The sequence below is a fragment of the Notechis scutatus genome, chromosome 2 (assembly GCF_049901735.1).
Source record: "Notechis scutatus isolate UNSWTSFEM ecotype Mainland chromosome 2, rNotScu1.2, whole genome shotgun sequence".
Taxonomy (NCBI): Eukaryota; Metazoa; Chordata; class Lepidosauria; order Squamata; family Elapidae; genus Notechis; species Notechis scutatus.
Window position 1 is genome coordinate 92,329,279 of NC_142010.1, and position 20,559 is coordinate 92,349,837.

Below are 20,559 nucleotides of genomic sequence, written 5' to 3' on the forward strand. Positions count from 1 at the left end.
ATATTTTCCTCAAGATGGTGAATTTAAACCAAAAGCCTTGATCAACGTGAGACCAAGTATAATAGACAATTTATATTCATGTGAATCTATCCAGACCATAAGAGTATAGTTAGCTTGTCCACTGATAACACATTTCCGTTCTTCATATGCATAGCCCTGTTGCCTAAACTTAAATAGGCCAATTTGCTTCCATACTGTAGAATGTTACAACCTGAAGTGTTTCTGACACCAATATTAGTTTTTGATACGAGAAAAACAATATTCTTTTGACGTTTTTTCCCTTGTTCCAATTTGCTCCTAGTAATTAATATAAGTCAACAAAAATACTATTTTGGTAATGTTGGCTCCAGATAGTGCCATGGAAGAATCCTGAATCCTGAGTGATCAAGCATCTAAGCATGAAGTTTAAAGACTATCGATTTATTTTCCTTTCATCTATTCCCTTCTGGTGCTTGTTTATGTGTCATGGAATATGTAGGAAAACCTGGGAAGGTTACAAATGCAAGATATAGGTAGTATTATTAAGGCTCTCTGTGTAATACATATTTGACATAAAGTCAACTGCCAAAAAGAAACTTGTAAGCTACCAATATATGACATGGGCAATTTGAATGATACGTGCATTTTTTCTCATTTGTTCCTAACCTTGATGAAGCCAAAATGACTAAATGTGTGACATCACAATGCAAGCTTCTCCCACCCATATTTGCATCACACACTAGGATAAAATTTATGTAGAGACCCATATTTTGTGGCTAACCTTCCTGCTGCACACAGTTATGTTAATTGTATCAATCTAAAACCTCAGTTTATCACTTAGCTTTAATTTTTTATTCAGAGAAATAAGAGTTACTAAACGTAGATGTGGATATATTTGAATTTGCAAGTCAATAGCTTTTTATTGCTAATTAGATAGACACTGGATCAAGAGTTGTTTCCAAAGCCTTTTTCATTCTTTAAACATCAATTCAACTTAGCACTTGGTCTTCTATCCCTAAATACAAGGAGGGAAAAAGAAAAGAGAATACTATTAGAAATCCGCATTACCAAAAAACCATTTTTTCAATTAAAAATGCATTTGTATTTATGCTTTTTTCATTGGATACTTGGAAGTAATAACATCTAGATAGAAATAGAGATATGGTTGTTTTAGGTAAATATGCTCTGTGCCCCATAAATTTTTATCCCCACCCCTTATTTTTCCTACTAACATGACTTCTTGAACATTCTTTAACCATATTTATTTATGCATGCCTCTGAATCAATCTTACTCTTCACAACTTCCTGAACTACTCAATAGCTCTCTTGGCAAGATTTCAGAGAGGGAGTGACATAGTCTTCTTCCTAAGGCTAAAAGAGAGTGACTGGCTCAAAGTTACCTAGCTGGCTTCATGTCTAAAGTTTCTGGTTCTCCTGTTTTCTGGTTTTTAGCTTGGTACCTTAACCATTATACCTAACTAGCTGTTTCTCAGATTAATACTAAAGAATTAGAAACTCATGGCATACATTTTTAAATGTGTGACCGAAGTTGGTATTCTGCCAAACAATGCTTAATTTCCTATCCTAGGCAGATTCACTGGAGATTCATGCAATACGACAAACTGGATATACTTTTTTGGAGCATTGTTCTTCATGACGTATGCCAATTTTGTTCCCAGTTGTCCTGTAACAGCAGAGTAGTAATTTGTGTGAATGACTAAAACCTAAAACTGTATCAGCGAATTTACCCCTTACAGGGTTTATATTGCTGAGATGATATATAGAAAGTGCTTGAAGACTAAAAATATTTTTTGTTCACCCTTTGGTCCCCAAAGCATAGCATAAAATAATGGCATCTTAATTAAAAACTAACAATAAGATACAATAAGAGGGAGGGAGGGAGGGAGGAAGGGAAAGAAGGAAGGAAGGAAAGGAAGGAAGGAAGGAAGGAAGGAAGGAAGGTAAGGAAGGAAGGAAGGAAGGAAGGAAGGAAGGAAGGAAGGAAGGAAGGAAGGAAGGAAACTTCTAGTTAACAATTTTATTATCTAATGGTAAAATACTGGTTGGGTTGATTGCTTAACAGATAGATTTTGGGAGGGAATTCCATAAAGAAAATGCTATATACATAAAAATAAAGTGAACTGATATAAATGATAGATATAACAGTGAACTGGTGATCAGGTTCCTTACAGAGTTTGCCTATTGCCTTAAGCCATACTGTATTTTATTTTAATGTGATTTTGAAACCAGCTATTATAGCATATAAACTTAAATGTATTTTTTAATGCAAAAATCTCTGTCACTTTAGTAAACCATGCCTGAGCGAATGTGTGATATGCCTCATTCATTTAGCGTTCTACATCATAATGTGTTATTTGGGTTAATGTGCTGTGTAAATCCACTTCATCATGATTAATTCACTAAATCTTGATTTGAGAAACTGTAACTTGGTTTGATGAACTTAGGCAAGCTTGTAAACTGTTCTTCAGAATCTGACCATATTGGAAATATTGTTTCCATTTGAATGTGGCATTGCTGGTATTTGATACCATATTCACTGGGTAGATAGAGTGATAATTCTAGGACTTTTGAATAGTTATACACCATTTCCACTTTATCTTAATAGGCTGAGGACAGAGAATTTTAAGAGAGTAAATCACATTAATCACATATTCATGATGAAAAATACAGCTACTTAAAATTTAAAAAAGCTTTCTAGAGAGGATCAATGCCAGATTTGAGTGGCCTTTTTTTTTGGCAAAGTGTCTCCCTCTGCTATTTTGCCTTCATGGAAATTTTAGCAGGACTGGGAACTAGATCTATTTGTATCATCAGAACTGGACCTTTGGGGCTAGATCTGTGTTCCACAATCCAGAAATTTCCCAAATGCTCTCATTTGAATAGGAGACAATATGTATAATAACTCAATGGTGCCTATGCTATACAAAAATGGAGTATTAACCAGAGGTGGTATTCAGCAAGTTCTGACCAGTTCTGGAGAACCAGTAGCAGAAATTTTGAGTAGTTCGGAGAACTGGCAAATACCGCCTCTGACTGGCCCCACCCCCATCTATTCTCTGCCTCCTAAGTCTCAGCTGATTGGCTGGATCTTCCTTTATTGCCCTGCACAGGAGAACGGAGGTGGAAAGCAGGTTAGTGGGGTGGGGAGGGAATGGGGATTTTGCAGTAACCTTCCCCTGCCACGCCCACCAAGCCATGCCCAACAAGCCACGCCCAACAAGCCACACCACGCCCACCAAGCTATGCCCACAGAACCAGTAGTAAACAATTTTGAATCCCACCACTGGTACTAACTATCCAGTTCTGTATGTTCCCCCAATCCAAAAGTAAGCAGCAAGTTGAAGTCTGAGATCCTAAGTCTTGGACCACCAACTGTTCCACTGCCCTATGTGGATATCTGCTCTCAAAGGTGAAACCTATGCCACTAGTCAATAGAGCTGCAGCCAAATGTGACTGCCAGCCATAGCAGTTATTTGTATATACCACGATAACTGCTGCTATACAAGCAGAGAAGAAGGAAGAGAAGGAAAGGGATTTGCTCGCTACCACTCACTATATAAAGAAAAGAAGAGTGGCAATGGACAGACAAGATAGCAATGGTAGAATGAAAGGGTCAATTAAAATTGTTGCTTTTGTTGCTGATGGCTGGATTCAACCATTTCTTAATTTCTCCTAATGCTGTATAATTATGCAGCAGGCATGGAGGGAAATGAAAAAGAAGACTATGCTTGGCACACTAATGTCGTTCAGAGTTCAGACTACTTTTCCTCTCAAAATTGGACACAGCCATTGCCTGGCCAAGCATGCTGCAACTGATCCTGAACTTTACACAGATGAAGAACTATGCTCAGAATAGGGAAGGAGAGATAAATACAACATAATGGGACCATGCATTTGGAAAAGCAAGCTACTTATATGTACAACACTCATTGTCATTAGAATTTTGTTTTACACTGAGCTTACCGGATTGTAGCACACAAGATGCACAGGTGGGAATAGGTCTTCCCATCAGTGCCACACACTGGCTGACGATCTTTTGGGCAGTCTGCAGCCGTGCCCTTTTGTGGTTGTGGATATTTACTGCAGTCAACCTACAAAGATGTTCCAGACAGTTTTAACAAATGCTCTTTGGTATTGCTTATTTTGAACACTGCAGAAGACAGCTGTCCAGATCTGCCTTTCTAGTTCCTACATACTGAGCCACTTCTCATCCCATGATTTTATTTATATGTATGCTTGTTTATTTATCAAATGTATTTGCTGTCAATCTCATGTTCCAAGAAAACCTGAGGGTCTTAACATCCAAATAAAACAAACATTCAATAATTATAAATATAAAAATGGATTAAAATTACAAAAATAAAAACAAACTAAAAAAATAAGGCTATGGAGGGGAGAGGTCAGATGCCTTCTCTGTTAGTGTACCAACCATATCCAGCCAACAGACCTCATGTCAGCCATTGTAGCCAGTTTTTAAGGTCTTTATGGGCTAAAGGAGAGAGGATAGATCCTCCCTTTTGTGGCAAGATGTTCCAAAGAGCAAGAGCTAAAATAAATAAATAAACCAACTTCTGGATCCCACAGCCAAAAGTAGGATAAGTCAATCATATTAGGAAAATACAGTTCCACAGATCTCTTGAACCCATGTCATAAATGACTTCAAAGGTAATAACCAAGGGCTTTAAAGGTAATAACTTTGAATTGCACTCAGAAGCAGATCAGCAGCTAGTGTAGTTCATGTAACAGAGGAGTTATGTATGCCATCCTAGAAGCCTGTCCTGCTGCATTTTGGACCAATTGTAGCTTCCAAATACTTTTCAAGGGTACCCATGTAGAATGTGTTACAATAATCCAAGCAGGGGATGATCAGGCATGAGTGACATCAAAGATCAAATACTTGCTGATAATACAGTAACCTTGAGATATTATTGTATTCAGGCCTTGGTAATAAACTGAAAAAGAAAATTGCTAATGCTTTCTTTAAAGATTATGTGTGTGTGTGTATTTACATACATAAAAGCAATTTTGGCAGCTGAAGCACAGTCTAAACATTTTTTTAAAAATTGTGTAAAAAGACATATGTTTCACATCAGAATGAGATATAGAATTCAATTTTAAATTACATAATAGTAATACTTACACATTTTCCTTCATATACCATGTCTAGCTTGGATCCACTTCTAAAAAAATGAAGATCTGAACTTAATAAATGAAGGAAATAGCAAATGTGGCAAATGTTCAGTTTCAAAGTAAGGCAGACATTTTAAACCTTGCCAGTGCATATTCTAGGAATGCTTTTAAATTCAAGAAGTTTCTCCTTTGTTACTGGTCACCACTTAATAAAAGAATTCTAATTGTCTACTTTTAGTTAGTTTAGCTTATTTAGTTGTATTTCCACATGTAATTTATTGTTAGTCTCCCATCAATTCAAGTGTTTCCCCATTTTTGCTATCCGTCACCAAATGGGAAGAGACATACTCATTGGCTTTATAAGGCCAAGGATCAATCTTCACATAACTCAAACATTGTTTAGTTAAATAACGTAGGTAAACAGAGGAGTACACAAACTCTATTTTGAGTTGTGAGCTACAGATGGCTCTTAAAATATAATTCAGCATGAACTTCTGCATTAGATTGTAGATTAAATTTGCTAGATGCTTGGCTCTTTTACCTTATCCTTGAGACTAATGGCATTTTTTGACCTTTAACTAGTGTGCTGTTGTGCTTAAATACAGGAAAGATGGAAGCACTCACAAGATTTTGGAACATAATTCACATTTGTTAGAATAGGTCTTGCCATCAGTTCCACACACTGGATCATAGATATCAGGATAAGCATACTGGCCTTTTTTGTTTTGTTGATATTGGCTGCAAACAATCTGCAAAATAAATAAATAAGGAGAGATCAGTATTCACCCTTTTGCTTTGTTATTTACATTTCAGAAAAACAGAGCTTGTTCAATTCATATCCCTGCTAATTTGGGAAGAAGGCCAAAAAGGGCATATGCTATTTGCTTTAGGAATCCATTTTTGTTCATTCCATTTTAAGGGCAACCTGAGTTAAAAGGAATGTGGTTAACTATTAATGATTTAACTGGAATGTGGCACAATGGACTAGCTTATTGTGGAAAGAAGTTTATAATACACATTTAGAGTACAAGAAGCAATTTGTTGAAATAACAGCAACGGTTCTTCTTTCTCTAAACATGAAGCTAAAAGATCAGCATGCAACTTTGACAATAAAGATCAGCAATCTTCTTTAGTGAGTGTTCCTGCCAAGGTCATGTTAAGTTTGGAGGAGTGGGCGCAATAACAGAGACGAGGCATTGATAGTGACTCAATTCAACTCTTTAATAGTGACTTCAGAACAGAGCAACAATTAGGGCAGCAGCAGCTCTTTTATAGAGCTGGCTGCTGTCACAACAACCAATGAAATTGAACTAACCGATCTAAAAGCGTCCAATCAGAGACGGCCCGTTGTCAGCCAATCAGATCAGCCAGAATCGGCCAATCACGATTTGCTTATCCGCGGGCCAATCCGAAGTGCAGGATTACAAGCCTGCTGCTGAAGCAAGCTAGCATAGTTATTGTCAAATGAGTTTGCTTAGTTCGTAACACCCCTTCCCCCTAGGTTCCGTCTTAGGGGTGGGGTGACGTATTCTCCTAAGTAGGCAGGCTGTTTCACCTGTCTATTCGATTTTCGCTGTTCCACCGGTCTCTGCTCTGGCGCGGACTCCTCTGGGCTGTTAGTAGAACCGGGTGGCGAAAACGGTTCCACTGTTTCGCTCGGGGACTCAGGGCTGTCCTCTCTGTTGTCATCCGGGTTCCCTGGACTTGCTTCTATGGCCGGGCTGCTTTGTGGTGAAGCAATCACCCGGCTCGGTCCTCCTCCGGAAGGTGAGTATCCCATGGTTGGTTGTGCAGACTGCTGGGCGTCAGTTAGTGGGTCGTCTGCTAATTCTATTTCGGCCCCCTCGATTTCCCTCCCCCCCCCAGTTTGAGATTCAGGGGTTGAAATAGGGTTAGGTGCCAATCGGGAACGAAGTTGGTCTATATGGTGCTTCCATAATTTCCCATTGCTAGTTTGTAGGCGGTAAGATCTGGGACCCGTAATTTGAGTTATAGTAGCGGGGACCCACAATGGATCACCCGAGAAGTTTTTCGCAAAGACTAAGTCACCTACCTTGAACTCACGACACTTGCTGCTGGAACCGGAAGGTTTTTCTGGCGTGTAGGTTGGGTGCAGGCGATCGATGTGTGAGCGAAGTTTCCGGCCCATCAGAAGTTCGGCCGGGGTTCTGTTAGTGATGCTGTGTGGGGTGATGTGTTGGAGGAGAAGCATTCTGGTTTTTTTGTCGTCAATGTCTCCATGCTCCATCTTGTGCAAGGTCTTTTTTATGAATTGGACCATGCGCTCAGCCCTGCCATTGGCCGCAGGGTGAGCCGGCGAAGTTAAGGCATGGCGGATGCCCCGGTCGGCTAGGTACTGTTCAAATGCTAGGGCAGTGAATTGGGGACCGTTATCCGAGACTAAAACGTCAGGTAATCCGTGCGTAGCGAATAGTCTATTTAATTTTTTAATGACGGCGTCTGTGGTGGTGCTCTTCATTTTGTGGACTTCGAGCCAGTTGGAATAGGCATCCACAGTTATGAGAAAAGTGTGTCCCTTGGTGGGTCCCGCAAAGTCAATGTGGATGCGGGACCAGGGACCACGAGGTGCGTCCCATTCAGTTGGAGGTGCCTTCGGTGGGGCAGCGTGGATTTCCTGGCACTTGTTGCATGTGGCCACCCAGGCTTCTATCTGTTTATCGATACCTGGCCACCACGCGTAACTTCTTGCCAATGCCTTCATTCGCACGATGCCTGGATGACCATCGTGCAACAGTTTTAGAACTGTATGTTGTAATTTTTTGGGAATGACGACTCTGTCTCCCCACAAGATGCAGCCCTTCTGGGAAAACAGTTCTGTCTGTCAGTGTTTGAACGGTGTGAAGGTGTCGTTGGGTTCGGTGTCAGGCCAACCTCGTTCCACCCAGCTGAGGACTCGAGTGAATACAGGATCCTTTTTTGTTTCCGCGGCGATGTCTTGCGCAGTCAAGGGTGGCGCAGGGAGAGTTTCGATTTGGAGTGCAGTTAAAGTTGGAGCCGGATCATCTATGGCTTCCGGTAGCGGAGAACGACTTAAGGCATCAGCGTGGGGAATGGCTTTCCCCGGGCGGTGTTGTAGTTGATAATCGTATGCGGCTAGAAACTCTGACCAACGGGTCATTCTTGGTGATAATATGTGGGGAGTTGGTTTGTCTCCCGCTAAAATACCAAGCAATGGCTTGTGATCGGTTATTATGGTAAACGGTCTGCCATATACATATTCATGAAAACGTTTAATGGCGGATACAATAGCAAGAGCCTCTTTATCGAGTTGGCTGTAGTTTCTTTCAGTCTTTGATAAAGTTCGTGAAAAGAAGGCAACAGGTGCTTCATTTCCGTTTGGTAGGACTTGACTTAAGATGGGTCCTACCCCAAACGGTGAAGCATCGCAGGTGACCGTTAAAGGCAAAGTCTCGTTATACTGCATTAATACAGCATCTGAGGTTAAGAGATCTTTTACTTGCTGGAAGGCTCGTTCTTCCCGGTGTCCCCAGACCCAGGAAGCCTTCTTGTCGAGTAGTCTATGTAGGGGCTCAGCTACAGTCACCTTTTGGGGCAAGAAGATGTTATAAAAGTTAATGAGTCCTAGGAAGGCTTGGAGATCTGTCTTATTCCTGGGTCTTGGGGCGTTTTTTATCGCCGTTACTTTTTTCTCAGTGGGATGGATTCCCTTTTTGTCAAGAAGGTACCCCAGGAATTGAACCCTCTCAGTACAAAGTTGACACTTGTCCTTTTTTACTTTTAAACCGGCGTTTTTGAATTTATGAAGGACCATTCTAAGTCGTTTCTCTAATACGTCTTTAGTGGGGGCAGCTATCAATACGTCATCGAAATAAGGCACGACTCCTTTTATGCCTTGTAGCAGTCTCTCCATCAGGCTTTGGAAAATGCCTGGTGCTACACTCACTCCGAACTGGAGTCTATTACATTTAAACGCACCTCTGTGCATGACTATAGTCTGGGCCTCAGCAGTTTCTGCATCTACGGGTAGTTGCTGGTATGCCTGAGCGAGGTCCAATTTTGCAAATATTTTTCCGCCACCCAGGGAGTGAAGAAGATGTTGGACCACAGGTACTGGGTAAGCGCTCTGCTGAAGCGTGTGATTTAGGGTGGCCCGGTAATCCCCACAAATTCTTATCGATCCATCAGGTTTTATGGGAGTTACAATCGGGGTTTCCACACGGGCGTGATCGATCGGTTCTAAAACCCCCTGAGCTATTAATTTGTCCAATTGTTCGTCAATCTTTGGCTTGAGTGCGAAGGGCACTCGACGAGGCTTAAGGCGGATGGGTGCGACATCGGGGTTGAGGCTAAACGATATGGGGGATCCCTTGTACTTGCCTAGCTTCTCGGTGAACACGTCCTGGAACTCCTGGACGAGGTCCGCTTCCCAGTCGCTGTTCCCGGTCTGGTGAATGCCAGCTAGTTCAATTCCCAGTGGGGTGAACCACTGTAACCCCAACAAGCTGGGTCGGTCTCGATCGACGATGGTAATAGGCAGAGTAGCGGTGTGGTCCTTGAAGGACACCTGGACGTTGCGGGAACCGGCAACGGGAATCCTGTTTCCCTGGTAGTCCCTTAATATGATTTTTTGGGTGCTGAGATCCTGGCGACGGATGTCAGGGATCAGCTGTTTGAAGGTTTTCCACGAGACCATCGATAGGGACGATCCCGAGTCTACTTCCATTACGCATGGACGATTCTCAATGGCGACCTTCACTCGGATTTTTCTTGCATCCAAGGATGATGCGTGACCAATGGTAATGGTTTGATGCGCCTCTTCTCGCCTAGCTAACGCAGCAGGCGCTCGATTTCTGTAGTGATAGTGGTTCCATTGGTGATTCAGACGGTCCCGATTTACAGGTGGGCTGCCCGTTCTTCGGATTGGGCTTGACGCTCACTTGCTTCTGCAAACCTTTGCGATGTGGCCCCTCTTTCCACAGGAACGGCAGAGTGCGTCGAGGAATTTGCAGTCCGATCGCGGGTGATTGGCCCCGCAACCGGCGCATTGACGTGCAGGTTTCTGGCTCTTCTGGTCGCGCTGGTCGCGCTCTGACCTGAGTCGGTTGACCTCTTCTTCCTCACTATCAGACGAGGATTCGAGGTCTTCGTGGTGAGCCGTTGTTGAGTGCCTCTCGGAAAAAGGCGTAGTATCATTGGCGAGTTGGCGGAGCAGTGCGTTGGTGCGGCGCATTCGAGCGGCCGACTTCCTGGTTGCTTCTGCTGCAGTAGTGTCGGCGATGACATCTGCGAGGTCAATGTCCCCTTTAGCCATGATCTTGCTCTGCTCTGTGTGGTCATCTAATCCAGTGGTCCCCAACCTTTTTGTACCAGGGACCGGTTTCAAGCAGAAAATTTTGCCAGGACTGGGGGAGAGAAGAGAAGGAGGCTTCGCTGCTCCGCTGCTCCACCAGCCCAGGGGGCTTTTCCTGTCGCCGCAGCTATTCCGAGCGCCCGTTTCACCCCACCCCACCCGCCCGCCGCTTTCAATCCACAGTGTCCCGTTCTGCCTGCCTGCCTGCCTGCCTTAGTTTCTGGTTGTTTGGGAGCAGCTTCAGCTGAGAATAACTATTCGCCTCTTTTACTCAGCCGAAGCTGTTCCGATTCAACCATTAACGAAGGCAGGCAGGCAGGCAGGCAGAACGGAGCACTGGTAAACCTCGCGGCGCGCGGAGGGCGGACGGGGTGGGGGTGGGGGAGAAACGGGTGCTTCGGAGGCGCTGCGGCGACAGGAAAAGCTCCCCCGCTTCTTTGAAGCAGTTTCTTCCTGGGCTGGTGGAGGAGCGAGAGAGCGACTGAGAGAGCTGACCCAGAGAGAAGGACAGGCTTCGGTTGCTTCCTCCCTCCCCTTCTTTCATTTGTGTCCTTGATCCCCGATCCCAGCAGCATTCACCGAAGGTGAAGAAAGCCGCCATTTTTTTTAAAAATTCTTTGCGGCCCGGTAGAGAGTGCTCCAAGGCCCGGTACCGGTCCGCGGCCCGGTGGTTGGGGACCCCTGATCTAATCCCAGAACTATGCGGTCTCTCATGGCTTCCTCGAGGTTTGCGAAACCACAGAGGCCTCCCAGGTTCCGGAGGTCCACTATGAAGTCCCCAACGCTCTCGTTTTTCCGTTGGTCCCTCTGGTAAAATTCGTGCCTTCGGATCAGCATTGGTACCGCGGGTGCATAATGGGCTCGGAGGATCGGTGCAAGAGTATCCCAATCCATTGTCTTAACTTCCGCTGGTTTAGCAAGTGCCTTAGCCATTTTAAAAATGGCAGGCCCACAATGGGTCAGGAAGATCGCTCGTTTCTTGCCAGGCGCAGCGTCTTTCAGGTTGTTGGTCTCCAGGAACATCTGGAACCTGTCTATATACTCTGGCAACCAAATTGAATGAGGAGGTGGTGTGGGAGTCAGGACCAACATCAAGGCAATTTGAGAGCTCCGAGGGGGAAGAGGGAATGTATCTGTCAGAAATAGAGACAGAGACGGAGACTGGGCCATCCATCAGCCCTCAGATAGAGAGTCAACAGCCCCCAGGTCTGGAGGTGGCTGATGAGGAAGAGGAGGAACAGCTGAGTCCAGTGCCTGAGGCGTGGATGTGCAAAAGGCAGAGAAGAGGAGAGCAGTGGAAATCTATGGGAAGAGTTACTGCTGCTAGCGAAGCCCCACCCTAGCTCTGGTGATAAAAGGCAAGGGGCAGAGATGAATAGGTGTGGCAACTATTTATCTCCTTGCCGGACAGAGTTGTTAGCCTGGTGAGATTGAGAGAGAGAGACTTTTTGCCGGGGCTGCTGGTGCTCCTAATAATTAACTACAGAGGCAACCATGGGCCAGTCCTTTGCTGGTGCCGGCCAACTCCATAGGCCAGATCTAAGAATCCCGTGGACTGGATGTGGCCCGCAGGACTTGAGTTAGACTAATGGAAATGGCATCAAGACACAGTGATGCTGAGTCGTAGGATTTTTAAAAGGCAGTCAACCTTACTACCACCCTGTTGCGTTGAGCAACCGGTCTGTTGTTTAGATCTTCAGGTTGATTGCTGAATTCCTCTCAGAAAGGGACCCTCGCAAGGGTGAGATAGAGAGAAGCCCTCGCAAGGGCGAAGTTTGGCAAAAGCAGGACCCTATCCAGGGTGAGTTTAAGCAGCGTAACCCTAGCCAGGGTGATTGAGGGACTCTCGCAAGAGTGATTGCAAAGCTAAAAGAAAAAGAACACAAGACGAAGATTTCTTTAGGTGAGACAGCGCATTGCTTTGGGCAGATGGAATTGCCCATTTGAGCCTAAGACAGATGGAATGTTTAGGCTGGCTAGCTTGCTCTACGCTGTGCTCTTTTATTATGCTGAAAAGAGGGGGGTGAGGGGGGTTTACAGAAAGACAAAGAAGTTACAAAGTTTATCTTTTAGACCAGGCTACAAGTGATACAAATAACGAACTTCTTGGCTGTTATTGATTAATAGTTTTCCGGTAAACATGTCTTTACAGAATACACATCTTATCTGACAGACTTTTGAATATACATCCTTTCACAGGCTTTTGTGAAATATGTCTGACTTTATCTGACACAGACCTCTGTGTTAATCTTATCAATTTAGCTTCTTCCTGTCAGTTATTTTCCTGTCAGTTTAGTGAACTTTGCTCTGAGAGGTATACGTGCTAAGCAAGATTTTTCTTATGGAAAAATACTGAACAGAATCGCCACAATTCCTCCTTTTCTTTATTTTTTGTGCTCATGATTCTAGGTAGAGTCCTTTCTCCTCCCGAGTAGTCCCACAAGGTGACAACAAACCCTTCAGTTTGTTGGTGCCTTGCAGATCTAACTCATACGAGGAAAAGTCCTCATCCCCCAAATCATGACTTGGCAGAGTTAACAAAACTTCTTTTGGAGAAAAGGAGTTATTAGTGTCTATTTCTTCTTCTGACTCTTGGTCAGAGTACCATTCCTGCAAAGGTTTTTTGACAAGGTCTTTTGATTCAATTACAGATGTGAGAAAGCTAACTTCATTGTCAAGTGTTTTCAAACTATCAGTTTTAGATGAATCATTAAGTGTAATTGCTAACAATGTGTAAGAAGAATTGACCTGAATATTGTGTTTTTGTAGAAACGTTGATTTCAAATTAGGATTGGGACCAACATCATAATGAGACATTGATATAGAAAGACGAATTGTAAAAATATTCCCTTCATCTCCTTGACCATCCCACTGACGTCCTCCCCAAGTGAACCCAACCATCCCTTGTTTTCTTGCAAGTGTCTTTCCTTGTGCAGTAAAAGTGATTCTGAGTGGATTTATTCTCTGTCCACAACAAGGCCATTGAGAGCAGGGAAGATGTGCTTGAGCACGAGTAATATGAATATAGTTAGTGGTGGTGTTTAAAATTTTTCCTTGAAAATCAAGGATAGTCCAGGTGTAAGTTTGAGGTTGATGTTCATTTGTAGAAGATGATTGCATGCTTCGAGGAATGCGATGATAGCCAAATCTTGGAACAGCATGAGATGCAGACTGCTTAGAGATGGAGTTGTCAGCGATGAAGGCAGGATACCCAAGATAGTGAGCTCGAATGAGAGCTGTAGTCTTGCGATGGATGTCATCAGGGATGAGGTAGCGTCTTTGCACTACAGGTGGTTTGTAGTGATCAGGAACCCAGGAAGATGAATGATGCAATATGCATTTGGTGACATCACAGGGTGGAAAGCAGCAACGAAGATGCCAGCGTAGTTTATCTCCAGGAAAAGTTTTCTCAGAATTAGCTTGAGATGGCAATGTAAGTAAAACCGAAGATAGTGGAGTAGATGCCACTGAAGAAGTTGAAAGCAATAGAACAGTGTGATTGAAATAAGTGTGATTGTGAAAAATCCTAAGCAAGAATATGAACCTATAGTAAGTTGAGTAACATGTATAGTTAAAAATATTAAACAAGGAGAATAGTAATAGTAAATAGTTATGTCAGAAGTAGGAGAAAGAAAACTACCATTGTGTTGGAAAACATAATTACATGCAGAAAGAAGATTATCTTTAAAAATAAAAGTAACAGTATCAGTAAGGAAAGCAAAAATAGCATCAGGAGATGCCTTAAATTGAGAAAAGACAGGAAGTATTGATATCAGAAGAAAGATTAGGGTTAGAGTCAGGTTTGCCATGGTAAGGTCTGACACAGCGAGCAGGAACCCAAAGCACTCGATCAGGAAGTTGGACAGCTGCGTAACCTTTTCCCCAGGTGATGAGCTGTGCAGGACCTTTCCACGCAGGATCTGGAAGCTGTCTGAAATAAACAAGAGGACGGGAAGAGGGAACTACTGGCTTGGTGAAGTGGCGAGAAGCCGCTGTGGAGGGAGGAGAGCCAGTAAGATTGAGAAAGTTAAGAGTGTACAGACAAACATTTAAGATATTTTGCAACGTTGGGAGGTTTTAAGAGTAAGAGATAAAGGAGAAATAGACATTTTAATAGAAAAACTATGGTATCTGAATATAAGCCTGAAATTGAGAAAGTAAATCACGTCCCCATAGATTGCAATGTAGAGGAAGAATATAGGGTTTAAGATAAGCAGTTAAAGTTGAATGCTCAGTAGAAGCAGAGAGCCAATGAGAGCTGACCTTAGCAGCTTGAGCTCCACCTACACCCTGCACTGAAGAAGCTTCTGTGAGAGACCAAGAAGAGGGCCATTCAGAAGAACGAATAACAGAAACATCTGCACCGGTGTCAATCAGACCTTCAAAAATTCGACCATTGAGTGTAACAGAAAGAGTTGGTTTTGAAGCTTGAACAGGCTGCTGTAATGCAAACAAAGAAAGTGGTTCAAAAAGAGGCAAAATTATAAGTGTTGCCACTACTGTTCCCTTTTTAAAGTAAAGCAACGATCTCCTATTGCAGCCAATGCAAGATTATTAAGAGCAGAAGAATCATATAAGTAAGGAGCTGCAACCACACCCTCTATTGTAAGAGAAGAATTGGGAATAAGCAAGACAGGTGTGGAAGGAGGTAAAGGTTTGAGAAATGTTGTAGTTAAAGGAAGAGTAAAAACTGCACCAGGATCCTCATACACAAGATCCTCTAACAATACCACAGGAAATGTTGTGACAGGTAATTCAGCCTTTGTAGCGGGCTAGCTGAAGACCCCTCAATTAGTTTCCCAAAGGCTGAGAAGGAGAAGGATTAGAATGACATTGTGAAGCCCAATGATAGCCTTTCCTGCAGCGAGGACAGATAGTTTTTGGCTTAGATGAGGAAGGTGGACCTCTGGTTTGGCCACGAAAGGCAGCTCCACCCCTGGCAAACGACATTGATTTTTAAAATGTCCTGGCTTTCCACAGTTAAAACAATTGCCATTGCGTGTTACAGCAAAAGCATCAGGAGGAGAAATGGAAACAGAATTAGAATTTGGTAATGAAGAAGTGATTGCAGTAGCAAGCATATCCATTTTATGAGTGGTTGTTCCTACAATTCTACAGAGTTGTAAAAACTCAGCCAAAGTCACTCCTGGCTTATTAGCAACTGGCTGTAGAATTTTTTTGACAATCTTGATTTGCATTAGAAAAAGCCAATTTTATAAGTAATTCTTGTTTAGCAACAGAATTATCTATCTGTCTATCTAAGGCTGTTTGAAGCCGACTGATGAATGAAGCATAAGGCTCTATCAGGACCTTGCATAATTTTTAAAAATGCTTGAGTGGACTGTGAATCTGAATCATCCACACGCTTTAAAGCATTCATAGCACACATATGAATAATAGCAAAACAACGACGGGGAGAATTTTGTTGTTGTACTAAAGTAGAAAATTGACCTTTCCCCATTAAATGATCTTCAGTTACTCCAGCAGGCAAACCCCTACGAATTTCAGCCTCAATACCTTTTCATATTCAGATTGCCACACAACATATTGCGCTGGAGTCATAAGCATAGAGAAAAGCATTTTCCAATCATATAATAACATAACTGTATTAGCTGTAACCAAAGAATCAAGTATTCCCCTAGTAAAAGGAGAATGCAGTCCATAAGTTGTAACTGCATCTTTAATATTTTTCAAAACTTTAAATTCAATGTTAGTATGAACATTGCCTCCTGCTGCTCCAGGGATGATAGTCATAGGATAAGCAGAAGGATTTTCTGTTTCTAAAGAAAGAGGTGATGACAGAAGATTAGTTATGATTCCTCCCACAGGTTTCATAGGAGAAAAATCAGGAAGAGAAGAATGAGAGGAAGGAGGAGGGGAAGAAATGTCAGTATAAGGAGGTAAGGAAGAATTTGTATCAAAATGAGCTGCAAGAGGCTTGGAAGTTTTTAAATTAGAAGAAGGGGAATCAGAGGAAACAAGAGAAAAAGATTTTCAGGAAGACTAGAGGATGGATAAACAATTGTTATAGCAGCCATTATTGCTCTCCAAGAGATAAGTATATCCATGGGAGCTCTGGGAATTTCATGTAAATATTTTCCTAATTTTTCCCATTGAGAATGGCTAAGAGTTCCAGCAGATGGATAGGCTGGACAGTGCGCCTCAATATAAATTATAAATTTATTTAAAGATTTCTTCGAAATTGGGTACACAGTTGTACCATTAATTTTCTGAAAGGAATTAGCCTTCTTCACTAGACTATAAAGTTCGTCCCTGTGCCCTGACGAAACTTGAGAAAGTGAGGAGCCCATTACTTACGATTAATACGAAACCTATGCCAGGTGCGTAGCAATGGGAGTGAAGGAGATGCACCTCTAGACAGAAGTCACACCTTGGAACCTGAAGATCGAAGAGATCCCAGACAAATCAAGGCATCCCGGAAGGCATCCCGGACAAATCAAGGCATCCCGGACAAATCAAGGAATCCCTGACAAATCAAGGCATCCCGGACGAGCCCCCATTTGTTGCGTTGAGCAACCGGTCTGTTGTTTAGATCTTCAGGTTGATTGCTGAATTCCTCTCAGAAAGGGACCCTCGCAAGGGTGAGATAGAGAGAAGCCCTCGCAAGGGCGAAGTTTGGCAAAAGCAGGACCCTATCCAGGGTGAGTTTAAGCAGCGTAACCCTAGCCAGGGTGATTGAGGGACTCTCGCAAGAGTGATTGCAAAGCTAAAAGAAAAAAGAACACAAGACGAAGATTTCTTTAGGTGAGACAGCGCATTGCTTTGGGCAGATGGAATTGCCCATTTGAGCCTAAGACAGATGGAATGTTTAGGCTGGCTAGCTTGCTCTACGCTGTGCTCTTTTATTATGCTGAAAAGAGGGGGGTGAGGGGGGTTTACAGAAAGACAAAGAAGTTACAAAGTTTATCTTTTAGACCAGGCTACAAGTGATACAAATAACGAACTTCTTGGCTGTTATTGATTAATAGTTTTCCGGTAAACATGTCTTTACAGAATACACATCTTATCTGACAGACTTTTGAATATACATCCTTTCACAGGCTTTTGTGAAATATGTCTTTACTTTATCTGACACAGACCTCTGTGTTAATCTTATCAATTTAGCTTCTTCCTGTCAGTTATTTTCCTGTCAGTTTAGTGAACTTTGCTCTGAGAGGTATACGTGCTAAGCAAGATTTTTCTTATGGAAAAATACTGAACAGAATCGCCACACCACCCACTACAGCAAAAGTAGACAAACTTTTCTTCTGAGCTTCAAGAGCCACATTTTTAGCTTTTTAAAATATATTTCGACTGAGAGAAACTTTTATTCAAAATAGATCCTTTAAGCTCAGAACACCAACACACACACAACACCCCAAAAATTTAACTGGCAGAAATCCTTCATGGGATAAATACATATAAGGAAAATAGTATCAGCTTCAGATTTCACCATTTATCAAGATACACACACACAAAACACATCCCCAGATACACTCCCATACACACCTACACACTATTTTCCTTCCTCTAAGCTTACAATATAATCATGATTTGCCTTTTGTACCTTGATACTCATATACTGCCATTACGTTTCCCTAGTTAGCCTAAGCCTTAAGTGGATCCTTTTGTCTCTTTCATATAATAATGAACCCTTTAATTTCCCCTTTTAAATTCAAGTTAAATTCAAAGGCTCAAAAGGTAACAATCCATTACCTATGCTTTCCTAGTTTTCAAATAATGTTAGCATTATATTATGTTCTATATAACTGAGTACTGGATTTGATATATATCTCCCATGATTTTAGTCAGGCTTTGATGGTGGGGAGTATAGGTTTGAGCTTCCTGCCAATGCTATGGATTAGATCATTAATGCTGGTTTTAGTATGTTGTCTCTTTTTCTCTGTCTGTCTTTGTCTCTGTCTCTCTGTCTCTGTCTCTGTCTCTGTCTCTTTCTCTCTCTCTCACACACACACATACACGACTTAGCATCATTTCTTAGCTTGAAACTCTGATTACAGAATGAAAAGTCTATAGATGTAGATTAAAATTCTAACATATACCTTGCATTTGCCTTCATAGCCTATACCAGTGATCCCCAACCTTTTTTACGCCGCGGCCCGGTACCGGCATCAGCTGGCGCCGCCATCTTTTTGATGAAAATGTGCTTCCGGTGACCTCACGGAGCACGTTTCATCAAAAAGATAGCGGCGCTCAGCGCTCGTGAGCTTTTCCGGCAGAAATTGCTTTCTACCGGAAAAGCTCACAGCTGCGCCATCTTTTTGATGAAAGCGTGCTTCCGGTGAGCTTTCTACCGGAAAAGCTCACCGGAAGCACTTTTTCATCAAAAAGATGGCGGCGCCAGCGAAGCCAGCGGCCCGTAGGAGTTGTTCCGCGGCCCGGTACCGGTCCGCGGCCCGGTGGTTGGGGACCCCTGGCCTATACCAATGTTAGCTCCAGTTTGCCTTGCAGGGGAAACAGAAGGAACACATGTAGCAATGAGTCTTAATTAAATTGACATTGATAACAATTCCATGTTCTCTTGTAGCATGTTTTGGAACATAGCATTCAGTATCTTTGCTGCTCAGCAGTATACTTGAATCATGCTGCTAGCTCTGGTTAAAAGAAATAACTCATTAAGCAGATGAAATGCCCAAGACACTGATTCACATGGCACAACTTTGTTAGCAGAATCTCGATACATTTCACAAATAATTAAATATTATTGCACTTCTAAAGGATGTTTGTAAATTTCCTCTTACAGTAACCCATAAAATGTTAAGATGTCATTCCAATAGCTGAAAATGGCTACTATATTGTTAGTGCCATGCGGATTGAGTAAAAATATCTATGATAATATACAACATATATATTTATTTTATGCTTCAATGTATATGTCACTCTATTTCCAAAGACTCTGAATGGCCTTCTCCTGGGAACACTTCTTATAAATTGATTACTTACCTTTTCTCAAAACAAAACATACATTTGTTATCATATGTTCTTCCATTGCTCCCACAGACTGGCCTGTACTTCTTAGTGCACACTGTAATGTACTTGGGAAATTCACTGCAGTCATCCTGCAATGATAATGAAAATGTTCAGTGTTTATTCTTCAAACCAACTCGTGTTTTGTTTACATTTGTCCACCAATAACAACATACAGTCTTTCATGAAAAATACAACCATATCTTTTACAAATATATGCAAAAGCATTCTGATTAAAAATTACACATGAGAAAGGAGAATTATACACAATTGTTGTATCAGAAAAAATATGATATGTGATTAGGGGTATTTCAATCTTAGTGCATTTGGTTAGGTTGGGTGTGTTGTATCATACTGCTATCCTGGAGTCTTTCATTACTTCTGGGTCTATGGATGTAAAGACTCCTTGGCATTGAGTGAAACCATAATTGCATCTTCTTCTGTGATAAGGTCTTTGATTTTCTGGAAGCATTGCAATGGGGAATTGATAGAGTATTTATTCCCCTCTTTGAGATGTCCAAGCAGTTTTGTAAGTTTTTTAGCTATGCATCTTTAGCTATGTTTAGTTATTACTTTAGCTTCACAGGAACAAGGGAAGAAAAAAACAACACACCACTCTTCTAGGATATCCTCATCAACAGAGGAAATAACACTAAATTAGAAATACAAGGTGTTTTTGAAGAACAATTAATTAAGTGCTCAACTACTAAGATAACAACCCAACCTCCCACAAGAGGAGCTGTGTAGAACAACATTCAAATGAGCACAAATGTACTGCAGCAACCCAGAACACCAGAAAAAGGAATCAGACTGCCTATACAACAAAATGAATACCCACACAACTTTATCAAATAGTGCCTAACTATTCAACCCACTATAGCACAACTGATACCAACTATGAAAATACATCAAAAACATCTCAGAAACAACAAACAATTATAATCACACAGTATCACCATAACATGCAAACCAATTAAAGCAATACAGACAATTCTAATACAGATATTGAAGAAAAAGTTATTAAAGATTTAATAATTTTTTAGATTGGAATGATATAGAGGCAGAAATTGGTAAATATATAGAACAAATGCAAAATATGCAAGAATAAG

The 20,559-nt window shown here is 42.0% G+C and overlaps 1 protein-coding gene across 1 annotated transcript; it reads right to left on the reverse strand.

Moving 5' to 3' along the window:
* Positions 1-904: 904 nt before the first annotated feature.
* On the reverse strand, positions 905-19,166 carry LOC113423743 (double-headed protease inhibitor, submandibular gland-like). The gene is made up of 6 exons (XM_026685292.2): positions 19,059-19,166; positions 5,755-5,879; positions 5,141-5,180; positions 3,964-4,091; positions 1,612-1,663; positions 905-994 (listed from the first exon to the last, which is right to left on the reverse strand). The coding sequence occupies exons 1-6, from the start codon at positions 19,164-19,166 to the stop codon at positions 989-991; spliced, it is 459 nt and encodes a 152-aa protein (XP_026541077.2). The 3' UTR covers positions 905-988.
* Positions 19,167-20,559: the final 1,393 nt, after the last annotated feature.

Bases quoted from the DNA above. Each gene is read 5' to 3' on its own strand.
- LOC113423743 (XM_026685292.2), bottom strand. From the start codon at position 19,166: ATGTATCGAGATTCTGCTAACAAAGTTGTGCCATGTGAATCAGTGTCT. The intron at 5,181-5,754 runs GTGAGTGCTTCC...TCATTTTTTTAG, and splicing joins GAATTATGTTCCAAAATCTT to AAGTGGATCCAAGCTAGACA. The intron at 4,092-5,140 runs GTAAGTATTACT...ACATCTTTGTAG, and splicing joins TGGTATATGAAGGAAAATGT to GTTGACTGCAGTAAATATCC.